At 45.0% G+C, this 18,834-nt stretch overlaps 1 protein-coding gene across 1 annotated transcript in view; it reads left to right on the forward strand.

Annotated features, from left to right (window-relative positions):
• The window catches only part of LOC146862774 (uncharacterized), a 1,246,959-nt gene that overhangs the window by 156,457 nt on the left and 1,071,668 nt on the right, over window positions 1-18,834 (forward strand). Inside the window, exon 6 of the mRNA XM_085642072.1 lies at window positions 6,071-6,233. Within this exon, the coding sequence (XP_085498198.1) occupies window positions 6,071-6,233 (163 nt within the window). The remainder of the gene's footprint in view (window positions 1-6,070; window positions 6,234-18,834) is intronic.

The following is an 18,834-nucleotide window of genomic DNA, read 5'->3' on the forward strand; positions in this document are numbered from 1 at the left end:
AAATTGTCAGTAATAGTTTAATGTCTTTCAAGTGTGGATCACTAAGTGGGTCAGCAACATCACTGTTTTTTTTCTCAATGCCCTGTACCCATATGAAGAGGTAACCCCTGTGGTTGTGTTTCGGGCATATAGGCTTCACCCAGTATTGTGATCTGCATGTCTTTCCTCAAGGTTGTGCCCTCAGTTCTCTATCAGAGGCTGTCCAGAAAAGGAGGAGGAGAAGGGAAGAGGACAGCTGTACCCAGATGAGTTTGTCTCCATGTTTAAGCCACTGGAATTTAGTTAAAAGTGGAGGAAAGTCTGGATTGAACTTTCCAGGTGGACTGTAGTTGGGCTCACAATACTGGATGTACAGAACATTTTGTGATAAATGAAGCCATAGACACAGAGGGCTGTTCAATGTTGAGTTTCTTCTAGGTTTAAGCAATACAGGGAAACATCCCACCCAACTCAAACACAGGAGGTAAACATACATTCTAAGATCAATCAGAGTTCAACATTCCAACCCACCAAGGTACATTCTACTCACTAAGCATTGGTACACTATAATACACCAGCACATCACACACATCTCCCCTTTTGGAAAAAAATGTTGTTCAATTTTTTTAACCCAACAGTATAATATAACAAAAAACAAAACAAAACAAGACATAGAATAAAGACAAAGAGTACATTACAAATGTTCATTTGAAAATAACATAAACATAAGTTCAAACATAATCCTTCTTTAACCTGAAAGGAACCACAATGCACCTACTATCACTAGGTTCACTGTCGTTGCCACCCTCGGTGCATATCCATCCTTTTTCCAGGTTAGCACCTACCCCCACAATTCAATTTAAGCTCCAAATGCGGTTGTCATTAAGCTTACCAGAATTTGGGAATATGTCCACAACTCAAAAAAGTACAGAGAATTTTGAAGTTCTACTTTTCTATGAAGGTTTCACTTTTACCATGTCTCCAATACCTACCTCAGTAGGACTAACAGCCTTATGCACATCAAAAGTTTGTTTTCTCTTCCTAATCCTCACTTGTTGGGATCTTTTCCAATCACCTTCCTTACCTCCCCTTTAAACTTGTCACACCTCATCCATGAGGGCTTCACCATAGTGCTAGGTTTCCTCCTCTGAAACAACTCAAATGGCACTGTACCCATGACTGAGTGAGGTGTTAGGTGGTAAACTTCAACCCTTTCTAACAAATCTTTCTTCCAGTTCTTGTTTTGTGCCATATAAATCTGAATAGACTCTTTTAACACTCGGTTGGACCTCTCTACCATCCCGTTAGTCTCAGGATCATAGAGATAACATTTTTTGTGCTTTATCTCTCTCAAGGATAAGAAATCTTACATATCTTTGGACACTAATTGGATGCCATTTTTCTTCAAGATACAGCCTAGGAACCCTCTACCGAAGACATCCCCGAGAAAAGTAGTTACCATACTAGTTTCTACACTTTGCATAATACAAATTTCAGGCCAACGTGAGAACATATCCATCAGCACTAAAATATATGACTGACCAGCCTTACTCGTGACTGGTCCCAGGATGTACAGAGCTACTTCCTGCCACAATCTCTCTGGGGTATTTCACACTATCATCGGTTGAACTCTTGGTTTGCAACTCATCACTAGAGCAACATTCCAGGCACCCTCTCACATACTTCTCAACTTGTGTGTCCATCCCCTGCCATCAGAAATGCAACCTGATCCTCTCTTTAGTCATAGAAATGTGTGTGTCCACGATGAATCGACTGGATAAGCTTCTCTCTAATTTTAATCAGAGGAATTAATCTTGTACCTTTCCAAAGCAACCCATTATTTAAAAAAAAATCATCTTTCACTGTCCAAAACATGAAATCACTTGTAATCACAGCCTTTTTAGATTTCCATCCTGTCCTGACCAAATGTATCTGTTTTAGAACTTCATCTTCATCCAAAAAAATATCTCCACTCAGACTCACTGACCAACCCATCAGTAACCTCACAGACCTTATAATTGTACAGATGCCAAATCTCATCCTCCACAATGCAATCATACTTTGTCTGCCTCAGACTCGACCGTGACAAACAATCTGCAACCTTGTTTACCCCTTCTTTGGTCAACCTATGACCCAAATAATTCATTTCTGTTTGATTAATCTTGCATTTATTCTCCCGTAATGTCAGACCTCTCACCCTGCACCTTGCTAAGACTAACCTTAGTCTACAATCATGCTCTTCTTGGTTGGACCCATGAATCAAAACATCATCCTGGCAGATTTTTACCCCAAGAACCTTATCTAACACATTCTCCATATGCTTTGAAAAATGCAGTAGCGAGTTGAGTCCAAATGGTAATCTAGTGAATTTGAAAAAACCAAACGGCGTGATAAATGAAGTCAAATCCATACAGTCATCATCTAAACACATCTGATGATATGGCATCTTTAATCTAAAATTGAGAAAAACAGGCTCCTCCTAATTGTGTAAGCCTCTCCTAGATACTCAGAAGAGGGTATTTATCTACCACCCTCGCCTTATTGAGACCTCTTAAATCAACACATAAACGTAAATCTCCTGAGGTCTTGCATGCCAGTACTACTGGTGCAAGCCATTTTGTAGCTTCAGTCTTGACAAGTATCTCCTCTTTTTCCAATTTATCAAGTTCAGACTACATGTGTGGTCTCAAAGCTAAAGGTAAACCTTACACCTTGCATGCAATAGAAGAAACTTCGCTCTTCAGAACAATTTTATGTGTCTAATCAGACAGACATCCCAACTGTTCTTCAAAAACGTCCTTAAATTCCTGGGGTAGCTCACATGGTACCCCATTCACTCCTTCCTTGATCTTAGCTACTATATCAGGAAAATTATTCAAAATAATATTTGGCACACTATTCAGATCTTGCATGACACCTAAATCTTTTTGGTGGAACCAACTACTGATGCTGTCTCCTCTGCAAGAAACATACATTTTCCTGGCTGTGAGACACCCTTTATATTCTAAATCACCATTGAAATTCCCTAGCAACTTAATTGGCTGTCCTCCATAGACTAGTGGTCGGATGTCCGGTTTGAAGAGTTTGACTTTGCCTAAAAGATTTCATGTGTAGAAATCTTTGGGTATCAAAGAGATTTTATCACCTAAGTCAAACAGTATGTAAACAGATTTCAAATTAACATTTACTTTATCAAACGGACCTCTTGCACTATGCCATCCAACTTGGAGAACAACTTCCCTGCAATGTAAATCATCATATTCAACTTCATCCTCATTATCTTCATCAAATACCACTACTTCTTCTACCTTCTAAAATGTATTCTTATTTTGAGGCCTGTAGTGTTTACCAAAGTGTCCAAATTTGTTACATACACGGCACGTAACTAAAAGAGCAGGACAATTTTTGTCATTGGCCAAGTGGTTAGAGGCATCACATATGAAGCACTTTCCATTAAAGGGTTTCCTAGAAAAGGAAGATGATAAGGCAGGACAACCTTTGTCATTGGCTAGGTGGCTGGAAGCACCACATCTAAAGCTCTTCCCACCAACAGATTATCTTAAAAGAAAAGATTAATCGTGTTTTGACATTGACTTATGCACCACATGTATCTTCTCTAATGGAACAGGGTTGTGTTCCTTTCTTATAATATCAACATAGGCCAAAGAATGTTCAATCTTCTTTGCAATTAATAACACTTCGTCAAGTTTGGGATTGTCTTTTCACCAAAACTCATCCTTAACTTTCTCAATATTACATCCAAGCACAAATCAATCACCAATGCATTCTTTTACGTTCTCCTCAAGCCTGCAAGTGGCTGCTAGTTTGTGCAAACTCGTGACATAACTTTCCACTGACTTCTGAGATCTTTGTATCCGCCTACCAACATAATAACTTTCTAGGACAGTACTCAATTTTGGGAAGTAATGCCTATCATGTTTCTTGATACGGACACTAGTCTCCATATCTGGGAGATCTTAAAATACTTCTTAACCCTTTGGACCAAAGCAGTGAAGCAATAAGGAGGCTTTCCTTTTGGTGCTTGATGTACCACAGACGCAGGTGTGAAAAAACACTTTTTTTCCATTTAGACCACTTAATAGTGGGTTCTCCTGGAGAGGACAGAAAGAAGGGAGGCGGCAAAATATTTTGCATACTGACAGAAGACAGAACTTTCACTATGTTAGACAGTAGAATATACCTATTAGATCACAAATAATCAGGAGACGTATTCCCACACTTTTCCAGGTAACCAGATTAGTACGCCACAATAATAACCAAAATAGTTTACTAGGTTAATCATAATGCTCCTGAAGATTAATAGTATTAATTGAAACTTGGTGTCCGGGGTATGTCTATCGCCGTTGAAGAAGAATAATGTTGCTTGTTGGGTTTCAGGCACATAGTTCCAGGGTGTGCCTATCACCATCACAGGGTGTGCCCTACACCATATTACTCTCCTCAGTTGATGCCTTCAATGCACTGATGAGGAAATGATAAGTTTTAGGCACTTTGTCACAGTATGTGCCTATCACCTAAAACTGAAGTTAACAGATGATGTCACTTACTGCATGGCATTAGGCACGCTGTCACAGGATGTGCCCATCACTATAATACTCTCCTCAGCTAATGTGTTCGTCGCGCTAATGCATAAATGATAGGTATTAGGCAATTAGTCACAAGTGTGCCTATCACCGTAAAACTGAAGTTTCCGACATCTCACATGCCATAGGGATTCATTAAAAACATTCAAAACCCACAACATGGCTGCCGGTGCGTTGTGTTGCATGTGTTTCTCAGGGAAATAGAGCCTGTTCCTCCTGCGTGATAAGTGTCATTGCCCTTGTCATGCGTTGTTTTCTACATCTGATATCCCACACATTTAAGCATGACTTTGTTGCAGCTACTGCGCACGTACTCAGTGTGAGGATGAAAGAGGGGCTCTCAACAACTTGCTTGGGAATAAGGTAGGGAATGCAGTGGTAAGTTCCAACATGGAACAGGCTGAGCAGCATTGAAGAGTGAGTGAGATAGTTTTCTGTGGCATGCGGGGTTCACACACCAGGGATTCTTAATCAAAGCATACCGTTCAAAAGCCAATACATTGGTCCAGGAACAGCACACAAAAGTACATAAGAAGTGAACAGTACCTTCATGGTGGTCATGGGACAGTTCTGCAATGTAAATCCTGTAAATGTTTCCTATGACTCAGGACACACCAGCGATTTCAGTGTATGTTTGAAAAGGAGGCAGTCATTCAAACAAAGGCGATTCCTTCAACTGAAAGAATGAGTCCCGCAGTGGGTTCAAATCATCGTCAAATTTGGTAAATGAAGCCGTACACACAGAGGGCTGAGCCAATGTTGAGTTTATTCTAAGTTTAAGCGATACAGGGAAATGTCCCAGCCTCTTCACTCGCAGGAGGTAACCACACCTTTACGTACATTCTAAGATCCCTCAGAGTTCCACAATCCAAATGCCTCAAGGTACATTCTACTCACTTAGCACTGGTCCACTATAATACACCGGGATACCACACTTTTGTTCTAGAATGGTTTACTCACTTTATTGTTTGTTTTGCCAGGAGCCTATAGAGCAGATGAGGCATAGACAAATGTCTTCATGCTCAAACAAGTGCTAGCTGCCTCATTTTATATTGTTTGCATTTTTCTATTTCGTAATACATGTACTATGTTGAGTAGACCTATCGTTACACCGACGATCACCATTAGATGGACTGATTGGAGATGCTTTCTGAACATTTAAACAATGATATTTAATACAAACAAATCAATTCTTTAAGATTATAAAAAGCTATTCAAACATATCAGTGAGGTGCACCATAAGGTCTTGATCCATTTTTGACCAATTGACCATTGTATGCCATTTAGTGATGGGACCTAAGTTGTACTGTGTATGTTTATCACCTATTAGTCATACTCCATTTTCCTTAACTTTCCTCACATAATCTTTCCCTCCCTCTAACCTAGCTCTCTCACTCTCTATCCCTCTCGCCCCGACATTTCATCTCTATTTCTCCCTTTCTGTCTTTTTCGTTATTGGCATCTTGTTTTTTTTATGTCTTTTCCAGGTATGAAGCCAAAACATTAATATTAAAGCAAGGACATCTGCCTATTGAATGTTATCTAATTCTTTCTGGAAACCTCAAGGTCACATATGAAGATGTGAATTCTAAACATCGACAACTAACCGACGAAATGCTGAATGAGATTGAGGATGGAGATTTCTTAGGGGTATTTTTTCCAACCTTTGAAACACTTGGAACATGCATATATTATATATTTTGCTTTTAGAATGCATAATAATAAATGTTCTACATGTAAACTGCTGAGAACTACTGTATTCTCAATATTATTTTATATATATATATAAATATGTATATGTAAAAATGCAATGGCAGTCACCACTGGGCAGTTATAGTTAGGACCAGGTTTACACAGGAAATTGATTTTTCGGTATGGTAATAACTTTGGTGCTGTTTGATGAGTCTTCATGAAAGTTTCCTCAAAAATGGTTAATCCACCCCACCTCCTTCCTGCAAAGTTTCAGGGCGATTCTTCAGGCGGGGGCCGAGAAAAATAGGGGAACCCAAACCTGCTTTCCCCAAGCAAATTTCCATAGAAGAATTGAATAGCACTACAGCTAAAATGGTTGAACGATATTACACCAATTCTGGCAGAAAGCTAGATTTTTACCCAGAAAGTGTGTTTTGTATGAAGTTTCTCCTCACCATTTTTCCCGCATGACAGCTATGCCGCAGCAGGTTACTCATGTGGGCCAGTCCCCCGGAACATCTTTGTTCTTGGCAAGGACGCGAATGTGCCATCTTTTGTTTCCCTTGTATGTGACAGGTTTTCTGACTGCGCACAGGATTGCGGGGTAATGTCCTAGATGCCTGCTCCTGTCATACACCACATGCAGGATAAAATTGTTGTGAAAGCAATTTGGGGCATTATTTAACAACAAAAACAAAAAAACAAAAAAACAAAAAATATATATATATATATATATATATCAGTTCAGTTGCATCCCTGGCAGGGCAGCCTCCTCGTAGCCCCCGCGCAACAACACAAACACGGACCACCTTCTGTAGTGCAAAGAATTTATTCGCTCAACTGCTTGATGTCGCCATAACGTTTCGGCTCCCCCTGAGCCTTGATCACATGATCATATATATATATTCACTGATAAAACCATAGGTTTCAGGCCTGATATAGTTAGGAATTAGCATTTAAAAAACCTTAGAAATTCACTGAAAAAACAATAGGTTTTAGGGGTGTTATAGTTAGCTGGACATTTCACTCGAACAAAACCATTGAAATTCCTCCGCTATAGTTAGTTGTACTAACTACATCTTGCGCGCCCGCAATCCACCGCTGATGATGTCACATATTACATCATTCATGACATGGTCAGTGACATCACTGATGACATCTCAAATGACCCCCTTCTTTTTCTAATTTCTTGGCCATGGGGACCCCACTATTATTATATATTGTTTTTTAAACAAAAATCGGGAAGGGGGCCGCGTGGCCCCCTTCTCGAGGCCATAATTTGCCCCAGGGACCCCATCCCCCGGGGCATGGCCCTTTGTTTTTTTAATTTTTCTATTTTGGAGGGGGGCTGCCTTGCCCCCCTCCTGAGGCCCCTTTTGGTCCCGGGGACCCCATCCCCCAGGGCCGTGCTTTTTAAAAAAAAATTTAGGAGGGGGGCCGGGTGGCCCCCCTCCTGGGCCACTACTGGCCCCCTCCCCATCCCCCGGGGCCTGGCCACCTCGTTGGGGACCGTGGGGGGTCCCAATCCCCCCACGGTCCCAGCCGGCTTCCCGCCTCCTGCGGGAGCCGGCATTGCTTTTCCACATGGGGAGCAGCTAACATGCTGCTCCCCATGTGGAAAAGCAATCTGCTTTGCTTCATTGAAGCGAGAGCAGGTTTCCCTGCTCTCGCTTCAATGAAGCAAAGCAGTTTGCAATGGCTGGGTGGGAGCCGCGAGGTTCCCGCCCTGCCATTGCAAACAGCAGTGTCCCGGGGGTGGGCACCCCGGGACACTGCAGGAGCTGGCCCTGGGGGTGGTGGTCCCCAGGGCCATCATTGGCTCCAGGAGGGGGGCCACACGGCCCCCCTCCCTCTGCATTTAAAGCCCCGGGGGGTGGTGGTCCCCGGGGCTTGGGGGTCCGTAACGGACCCCCTATGTTAAATAATTAGTCCCCGGGGAGGTGGCAGTCCCCGGGGCGTGTGGGGGGCTCGAGCTCCCCCACACAGGGTTTTTTTTTATTTAAAAAAAAAAAAACAAGCCCCGGGGTGTGGCGGTCCCCATGAGCCCCCCCCGCATACATTGACATTGAGCCCCACCACCCATCTATAATGAAGCCCCGGTGGGGTGGCGGACCAGGGGTCTGCGGGGCGGCCATGAGCCCCCCCGCATTTTCAATCTTGGAGCCCCGGGGGTGGCGGTCCCCGGGGCAGTGTGGGGGGGATTGGGACCCCCCCACACCTTTTTTTATATGATGCCCCCGGGATTTGGACCCCGGGGGCAAAATAGAATATTCAGCGTGGGAGCCCGCGCTGATTTTTTTTTTTTTCCGGCCGAAATTCGCGCTGGGTGCGCGAATCTCGCCGATTTTTTAAAAACAATAATCCTTTTTTGGCCCTGGGCATCCTTGTGGGACCCCCTGAGCAGGCCTAGGGGGTCAGGGTGGTTCTACCCTGCCCGCTTGTCGCGTTTTTCGCCTTTGTTTTTCAGGTTTCTTGTGCCTCGGTTCTACCGAGGCACAAGATGGCTGCCAACACTTCCTGATCTGGAGTGTTGACAGCCAATTAGACTACAGCTCGCGCACGGCAGGGTGCGCTCTGGGTGTGGGGAGGGTGCGCGGATCCTCCGAGGCCATAGATATCACTAACTTTTTTACCCTAATTTTATCAGGAACTACTGAACAGATTTACACCATTTAACCAAAAGGCACAAGTCTGCACTGAGGGCTACCTCTTTGCCAAATTTGGTGTAATTTCGTTCAGCAGTTCGGGCTGTAGCTGCGTCAACAGGTCCTACGGGGAAATGCATGGGGAAAATGCGTATTGGGACCCCCCTTTTTTCTCGGCCCCCGCTTGATGAATCACCGTGAAATTTTCAGGATAGGAGCGGACCGGAGCTGGCCAAAAGTTTGGATAATTTCGCGAAGATTCGTCAATCGGTGCCAACGTTATTCCAAATAGAATGATGCAGATTTCCTATTGAAATTAGGTCCTAACTATATCTACCTACTGGCGACCGCCAGTAGGTAATATATATATATATATATATATATATATATATATATTACCTACTGGCGGTCGCCAGTAGATAGTTATAGTTAGGACCGAGTTTCCATAGGAAATCTCAAAATTCTATTTTGAATAACTTTGGCGCTGGTTGACGATTCCTCGCGAAATTTTCAAAACTAATGGGGCGCTCCGCTCAGCTCCTACCCTGGAAGTCTCGGGGTGATTCGTAAAGCGGGGGCTGAGAAAAAGGGGGGGTCCCAAAACACGTTTTCCCCATGGATTTTTCCATAGGGACTTTAGTCGCAGCTACAGCCTGAACGGCTTAACATAATTATGTGAAATTTGGCAGAGAGGTAGCTAAAAGGTCCATGAAGTGCCTTTTGCAGGTCTGGTGTAAATCTGTTCAGTATTTCCTGAGAAAAAAGCATTTAAAACAATATATATATCTGTAAGCGCGCAGCGAACGCGCTGGGTGCGCGCACTCGGCAGTGCGCGAGCGCACTTCTGATTGGTTGTAAGAAGTAAGTAAACATTCGAATCAGTGGAAATCAGGAAGCGGCGGCCGCCATTTTGTCTCTCGCATAAAGAGGGGGTGAGAAACAAAGGGGGAGAACGTGTAAAGGGGGCAGAGTGGGGAGATATTGACCCACTAGGCATTGTAAGGGGGTCACAGTAGGACCTTGTAGGGCAAAAAAAAAGATTTATATTTTTTTAAAAAATATCACCGAGTGCGCGCACCCAGCGCGCACCCGAAAAAAAACTTTAAAAAAAAAAGAATAAAAATTTGCATTTAAGTGTTTAGATATAAGGTGGCTCTAAAAAGAGCCATTGTGTTCATTGTGTGTTTTTTGGTACCTACAAGTAAGTACCGATGCAGAGTCTTAAGTTCAAGAGAAAGACTCTGTTGCCTTCATCAGTGAAGTGTACACCATCTCCTCTATAAATGTCTTGCATGTTGTAACGCAAGTTGTTGTGGTATATAGAACCCATACCATAGTCTCTGAGGAAAGCAGAAATAGATTTGTTGACGTGCTTCCTTGCTTTGTCAATCTGTGGACAAAATTGGTTGGACCAGTTCCACTTTTGCCTTTGGCATATATTAGAATATACAAAGGCAGTTTGTGGAAAAAGCGACATCAATTGCACAAAGGTGTCCTTAATAAGCATTTCCAGACCTACCCCAGTTAGAGTGCCTAGGTCATTACCACCACAGTGTACAATAATAAGGTTAGGCTGTGGGAGATGTAGAAAGGTTTTCACCAAAGGCATTAATTGGTGCCACTTTAACCCTCGCTGACCAATCCATTTAATGTCTACATTTGGCAAAGCAAGGTCTCTCACCATACCTCTTTTTTCTGCAAACTTTTCACTCCAGAAGACATAGCTGTGACCTACAATCCACACTGTGAACATCTTCCAAGGAGATCTGGATGCACTCAGGAGGTGTCTTTCAGTAGAAAGGCAATATGAAATGAAAGACAGTTGTAAAATGGAGGCATACATATTTTTTTAACATAAAAAAAACACATTGGCTGATTCAAATCTTTTAACAGAAAAAAGTAGGCTGTATGTGTATATTTTTAGAAGCATGTTTGGTATTGGTTCAGAAAATTGTGTTCCCACAGAAGATTAGATTGGATTTGCTGTTAGGTTGGACAGGTGAACCACTCTTGCTCTTTGGATTTGAAACATTGTGTGCTGAACTTCTGACCTCTCTCCTCACAGCAGTGTTCCATGAGCTGTTGCTATGGTAGCAGGCAGAAGTCAAGTTGGGGGAAGGGTACATTTGGAAAGGGGTTGAAGTTTTCAACCAATAGAAATGTGTGATTTCATTTGAAAAAAAGTGGGAAGCACTGAGATTTGAAATTAACATGTATATGTGTGAAAAAAGAGAGGGAAACATTGCCATTTACTGGTTCTGGAGAGAGGAGAGAGGTGTAGAGCTCTGATATTCTGACTCTGATAGTCTGCTGTTTGAGTGGCACATTTCTTTCACAACTAACTAATTTTAAAGGTGAGTTATGAGTTTGAGAGGGGAAGTATGTGGTGATTTTTGAGATAAATATTAGAATTGTGAATCTTCTTCAAAAGTTATGTTTTACATTTTGAGGTTTGGGAGATATTTAACTGTCTTTAACTAGTTAAATATTATGGAGTATGTTTTCACCATAAGTTAATGTGTACTGGTAACAATGAGGAATACTGTTTTGTGCCTACCATCAAACCATGAGTCTGTGTGCAGAGAAGAATTGTTGACAGAGATTTAATTTGTGTTGCTGTTGAAAAGTAAGACTTGCAGTTGAAAGAAAAGGACAGCTTCTTTTTAATTGTGATGGTTAGGATTTAGCAGAAATCACTTTGAAAGAAAAGAGAGGAAAATGGAAACAGATTTGAAATTAGCATTAGTTCTGTAAGAATTGCAGTCCCAGGAAAGGGGCAGCCTGTGTTTTGTGCCTACAAACACAGCATGAGTCTGTATGCATATAGGAATTGTTGTCTGAGATTTAATTTGTGAAGTTGTTGTTCTGTAAGAATTGCAGACCCAGGAAAGGGGCAGTCTGTTTTCAAAACACAAATTAACTCTTACCACACATGCACTGTTACATACATCCCAGCAGTCTTCATGCAGTTTTGGAAGTCTCTTTGCTCATCTGTCTTGCACCAGACAATACAGAGTCTCCAGAAACACACTCTTGGCACACACGCAGCAGCTTCTCCAACACTCCCATGCGTAGTACTCAGCTCTGTGTGCTGTTTCAGATAGCACTGTGTAACGCAAAGACATTCAACGTCACCAAGGCTCATTTCCTTTGCTCTAGTGTAGTCACTCACCCAGGTTGCACATGCTCATGGTATGAAGTAGCTGTTAGGACATGTGCTCTTTTCTGCCTCTGTAATCTACAAGGAAAATGTGTCAGGCTGTAACAGTAATTATCACTTGCTCTACCACAGTAGTAAATGTGCTTTTAAATTGCCAATCAAATTCTGTTTTCTGCTTAGAATCACACCATGAGGCTGTGTGCGCACAGGAATTGTGGCCAGAGATGTAATTTGTGTTGCAGTTGTTCTGTAAAACATGCACTTGCAGGAAAGGGACAGCTTGTTTTCTTCAAATGTGGTGGTTAGCACTCAGCAGAAATCACTAAGGGGCACATGCATCAACAATGCCATTTGCGATTCCTTATTAGCGAAAAATAAGGAATCGCTAATAAGGAATAGCAAAAGGCTATGCATGTAGGAATCGCTATTCAAATAGCGATTCCTTAACTTTCCTTAATTGCTACTAGCAAATTGCGAGTAGCAATTAAGGAATGCCATCCCAATCATTCCTATGGGCCTCCAGGCCCATAGGAATGAATTGGAGATTGCATGAGCAAATAGCGAGTACCAGTAGGTTCTCGCAAATTGCTCATGCAATTTCAAGGGTGCAAGGGTGTCAAAATGACACCCTATTGCACCCCTGAAATTGATATGTGCACATATGTTGCACACACACATGCTCTAAGGGCATGTGTGTGCGCAACATGAAACTTTGAAAAATGCACAAAAGTGCATTTTTCAAACTTTTAGCAAATTACCATGCAGTTCATCTTCATGGTAATTTGCTCCCCCTATTAGCGAATTCGCTAATTTTTTAACTTTCATGCATTGCATTTAAGGAATCCCAAATTGAGATTCCTTAAATTAAGGAATCTCAATTTGGGATTCCTTAAATGCTATTGCTATTTAAGGAATCGCTATTTAAGGATTCCTTAAATAGCGATTTTTGCTTTTGGGTTGATGCATTGGGATTGGGTATTTTTAACTCAATACCGGGAGCTATTAGCGAATCGGTATTTTACCGACTGGATTTTGGCTTGATGCATGAGGCTGTAAATCGCAAATGAGAGGCAAAAGCTAAAACATTTGAAACCAACAGGGTAGATTTTCCTTTCAAAATAGCAAAGGCACAGGTAGTTGCCATATGTTCAAAACTGAAATTAACCCTTAGCACACATGCACTGTTACATACATCCCAGCAGTCTTCATGCAGTTTTGGAAGTCTCTTTGCTCATCTGTCTTGCACCAGACAATACACAGTCTCCAGAAACACACTCTTGGCACACACGCAGCAGCTTCTCCAACACTCCCATGCGTAGTACTCAGCTCTGTGTGCTGTTTCAGATAGCACTGTGTAACGCAAAGACATTCAACGTCACCAAGGCTCATTTCCTTTGCTCTAGTGTAGTCACTCACCCAGGTTGCACATGCTCATGGTATGAAGTAGCTGTTAGGACATGTGCTCTTTTCTGCCTCTGTAATCTACAAGGAAAATGTGTCAGGCTGTAACAGTAATTATCACTTGCTCTACCACAGTAGTAAATGTGCTTTGAAATTGCCAATTAAATTCTGTTTTCTGCTTAGAATCACACCATGAGGCTGTGTGCGCACAGGAATTGTGGCCAGAGATGTAATTTGTGTTGCAGTTGTTCTGTAAAACATGCACTTGCAGGAAAGGGACAGCTTGTTTTCTTCAAATGTGGTGGTTAGCACTCAGCAGAAATCAGTAAATCGCAAATGAGAGGCAAAAGCTAAAATATTTGAAACCAACAGGGTAGATTTTCCTTTCAAAATAGCAAAGGCACAGGTAGTTGCCATATGTTCAAAACTGAAAATAACCCTTAGCACACATGCACTGTTACATACATCCCAGCAGTCTTCATGCAGTTTTGGAAGTCTCTTTGCTCATTTCTCTTGCACCAGACAATACACAGTCTCCAGAAACACACTCTTGGCACACACGCAGCAGCTTCTCCAACACTCCCATGCGTAGTACTCAGCTCTGTGTGCTGTTTCAGATAGCACTGTGTTACGCAAACACATTCAACGTCACCAAGGCTCATTTCCTTTGCTCTAGTGTAGTCACTCACCCAGGTAGCACATGCTCATGGTATGAAGTAGCTGTTAGGACATGTGCTCTTTTCTGCCTCTGTAATCTACTAGGAAAATGTGTCAGGCTGTAACAGTAATTATCACTTGCTCTACCACAGTAGTAAATGTGCTTTGAAATTGCCAATCAAATTCTGTTTTCTGCTTAGAATCACACCATGAGGCTGTGTGCGCACAGGAATTGTGGCCAGACTTGTAATATGTGTTGCAGTTGTTCTGTAAAACATGCACTTGCAGGAAAGGGACAGCTTGTTTTCTTCAAATGTGGTGGTTAGCACTCAGCAGAAATCACTAAATCGCAAATGAGAGTCAAATGCTAAAACAATTGAAATTATTGAAAAGCTTAAAATTTTTTTTTTTTTTTTTTTTAAAAACCTTTATTTCTCCAAGAGTCTGGACACAGCTATTCAGCCGGAGGTTCGGCAGCTTCGATAGAGAAGGACAAAGAAGCGTCCACATTGCATTAAAGGAGCAGTGAAAAGATTCCATTTTTAAGTAAACACAAACACACAACAAACCCCAGCAAGGCAAGAACACTGAATGCCCATGGTGATAGCCCCCCAGGGGAGGCCGGACCCCAATCATCTAACAGTCACAGTACTGTGATAAGAGGAAGAAGGGGGACAGCAGAGGCCCAAGAAGTCAATTAATCATCACATCTTATATACTGGGCTGGAAAGAATGTCAAGAAGAAAGCTGTTCCTCGGGGGGATCCAAATCAGGGGCAAGACAAATTCCCCCCCTGTATTGATTCCACCGCCCCCAGATGGCGTGCCACTTCCGAGGGCGGCCTCTAGCGCAATATACTGTCTTTTCCCTGAGCATACTCCAATCCATATTTTCTTTCCACGCGGTCAATGTGGGGGGCCCCACGGAGCCCCACAGTCGCGCGATGTCTCTCTTAGCGACCATGTTACCCAGAGTCACCCATTGGGCCTGTGCCGCATCGTGATCAGTGGGCCCCCAGACATTCAGGAGACAACACCGCGCTTCCGGCTGCATAGCAATGCCCGTCACCTCCCCCATCACTGCATGGACTCTCCTCCAGAATTCCGTGATGACACCACATTCCCAGATGATATGCAGGAAAGTACCCACCATACCACATCCCCTCCTACATAGGCCTTCCTCAGAGAATCCCATATGAACCAGCCTTGGCCCCGTCACATACACTCGATGCAGTATTTTGAGCTGCACCAGCCTCAGACACGACGGGATCGCAACCTCCTTGGGAGAGGAAACAGCAGACTGCCAATCCTCATCATCCAACCCGAGTCCATCCCTAGTCCACTGGTCCCGCAGCCCCAGAAGCGTATCCGCCCGGACGTTTATCAATTTCTTGTAGATGAGCGAGATCGTGCTCTCAGGCATACGGCCATCCAGGATCCAGTCCTCCAAAGGGGAGGACTCAGGCACCTTCTCACCCTCCACGAGGACTGACCGGAGGGCATGACGCACCTGAACATAGCGGAAAAACTCGGAAGTCCCCAGCTCATACTCCTTCTGCAACTCTTCAAAGGACTTCACCCTCCCCTTAATCAGCACATCTCCGACCCTGGAGATGCCGATCAGGTCCCATTTATCAAAACCTTTTGTATGCCAAAGCCTACCCAATCTTTCAGATTCAAACAGCGGGGTAGCGAGGGTGAGCCTATCCTTCCAGCCCAACGAGTCAGTTGCCATCTTCCACACACGCACCGCCACCCCAGTGGGCCCCGTGAGGGACGAGTCCAGGGACCGCGAGTACAACGCCCTGTGATAGTTACCACCACGCAGCAACCACCTATCCATGGCATAACCAGGGCTGAGGGCAGGGCCATAGAGACCATGATTAATCGCGCTCAGCTGGGTGGCCCAATAGTAGCGTCAGATGTCTGGAAGCGCAATACCCCCATCATACCATGGAAGCGTCAACTTAGCAATTGCTATTCGCGGCCGCCCGTCCCACAACAACGTTCGTTGGAGGCTTTCGATCTCCCGAAAGTATTTGGCCGGTACCCAATCTAGAGTATTCTGCAATGCGTAGAGGAACCGGGGAAGAGACATCATTTTGAACAAGGCAGCGCGCCCAACGAGGGAGAGCGGCAGCCTCCGCCAGCCCTCTACATCCCGCCGCAGGCGCGCTAGTGGGGGGAGCAGGTTCCTCTCATACCGCAAAGCGGAGTCCGTGGAGATAAAGATCCCCAGATACACGAAGCCCTGCTGAGCGATCTGGATCGAACAAGTTCGCGGGATCGGTGGAACCTCGCCACTCAGAACATATAGATACGATTTACTCCAGTTGATGACGAGACCCGAATTCCTACCGAAAGATGTAAGAACGTCGCAGACCACTATCAGTGATTTCTTGGGCGAGGCAAGATACAACAGGATGTCATCAGCATATAGCGAAATGCGGTCCTCGTGTTCGGGCGACCATCGAAGTCCCCGTATATCCGGGTTCCAGCGTATCCACGCCGCCAGTGGCTCAAGGGCGAGGGCGAACAACAATGGCGACAGGGGGCAACCTTGCCGAGTGCCCCTCCCAAGCTGAAACGGAGTCGACGCCCGGCCATTTACCACCACACTCGCAAGGGGTCCCTCATACAGCAACCTCACCCAACTCACAAAACCATGTCCAAAGCCAAACTTGGCCAGCACAGCCCACAAATATGCCCATTCCACCGTATCAAAGGCCATCGTGGCATCGCCACAACAGCTGGTTCACGCAGCGTGCCCGCCCTGGCGATTACACCATGAAGGCGCCGAAGGTTTAACGCAGTGTTACGATGCGGAATAAAACCGGATTGATCCGGATGGATCAGGTCTCCAAGTACCCTGATCAATCGGGCCGCAAGGACTTTAGCCAGAATCTTCGGCTCGGCGTTAAGAAGTGAGATAGGCCTATATGAGGCACACTTATCTCGGGGTTTACCATCTTTGTGTATAACAACAATTGTCGCCAGTCGCTGATCCAACGGGAGGGTCCCACTCCCCCGCGCCTCCACGAACATGGCGCGCAGGTGAGGGGCAACCCCATCCGGAAACAGCTTATACAGGTCAATTGGCAAGCCATTCGGGCCCGAGGCCTTGCCCGAGTTCAGCGCGCGGATAGCTCCCGCCACCTCATCGACCGTTATGTCTCCATCCAGATCGTCCCTATCTACGTCGGAAAGACAGGGCAAAGCGATATCACGCAAGAGGTCACGCGAGTCCTCGAGCGGCCTATCCGACACTGAGGCATAAACCATACGGAAATAGTCCGTGAAGCACTGTACAATCCTCTCAGGTTCCACAATCACCTCTCCCCCCTCTCCCGTCAACTCCGGCACTACTCTATTAACCCGTTCTTTTTTGTCCAGCCAAGCTAGGAGTTTCCCGGCCTTGTCACCAACATCATACAAGCGGCCCTGCTGTTCCCTACTGAGGGTCTTAGCGGCATTCGTCACCAGGTCCTTATACTCGGCTTGCTTCAAGCTCAGCTCATGCAGTGAGGCCTCTGTAACCTCCTCCTCTAGCGCTCCCTCCAAAGCCACGATCTCCTCCTCAACCTGCATAACCTCGCCATCTCTCCGCCGCTTGGCCGCCACTACAAGGGAGAGGGCCTCCCCTCGCAGCACGGTCTTAAATGCTTCCCACAGCGACACTGCCGAGTCCACGGATCCCTGATTGTCCTTGAAAAAATTATCAACTGTCTTCACCAGTGCGCTGCGCATCTTGGGGTCTCGGAAGTACCAAGGGTTAATAGGAGCCACCCTTCCCCCTCCCTCACGGCCAACATCCAGCCTGACCCACACTGGCGAATGGTCCGATATACCACGCGCCATGTGCCTGGCCTCGGACACCATTGAGGCGTGCGCAGCCAGAGTGAGCAGGTAATCAATCCTAGAGAGGCTACCATGCGCTCCGGAGTGGAAGGTGTGTTGGCTCTGTGTGGGGTGCCGGAGCCTCCAGCAGTCTATCAGGCCAAGTGTGTCAAGAAAGTCTGGAAGCCACTTCTGAGCCCCCCGTGTCTCTGGGCGGGTATCTATCCAGCAGCCCAGAGCCGACAGCATTGAAATCACCCCCCACCACAAGCATACCCCCCGGGAGATCCAGCAAGGCCCTACCCATATCTGTAAACGTGGAGGCCTGCAGGGCCGGCGGGACATAAACCGAAACTAAAACCAAAGTTCTTCCTTCCCACCGCCCCGCCACCGCCACAAACCTCCCCCTATCGTCAACAATGGTGGAGTCCACCTCAAATGGTAGCGAGGCTCTGACTAGGATGCCCACACCCCTGGACCCAGAGGAAAATCCCGAATGAGCTATGAATTTATAACCCTTCCTATTAAGAGCATAGCACGTGTTACCTATAAGGTGCGTCTCCTGCAGTAGGGCGACATCCGGCAATGACCGTTTCAAGAATTGCAAAACAATCCCGCGCTTAATGCGATCCCCCAAACCATTAACATTCCAGCTAATAACACTTAAACCCCTACCCCCCATCCCCAAACGTAAGGAGGCCCACCCCACACCCGAAGAGCCACCATGGAACAGTCCTGAAAATAATCAATACGCCTTGCAGAAACAAACCCCCCAACAACAAACCCAAAATCCCAACTATCCCCCCCACCCTGCACCCCTGCTGCAGCTTACAAAGCCCCCCCAACTTGCAGTGTGCCTG

Source organism: Triturus cristatus, chromosome 2_2 (assembly GCF_964204655.1).
Source record: "Triturus cristatus chromosome 2_2, aTriCri1.1, whole genome shotgun sequence".
NCBI lineage: Eukaryota > Metazoa > Chordata > Amphibia > Caudata > Salamandridae > Triturus > Triturus cristatus.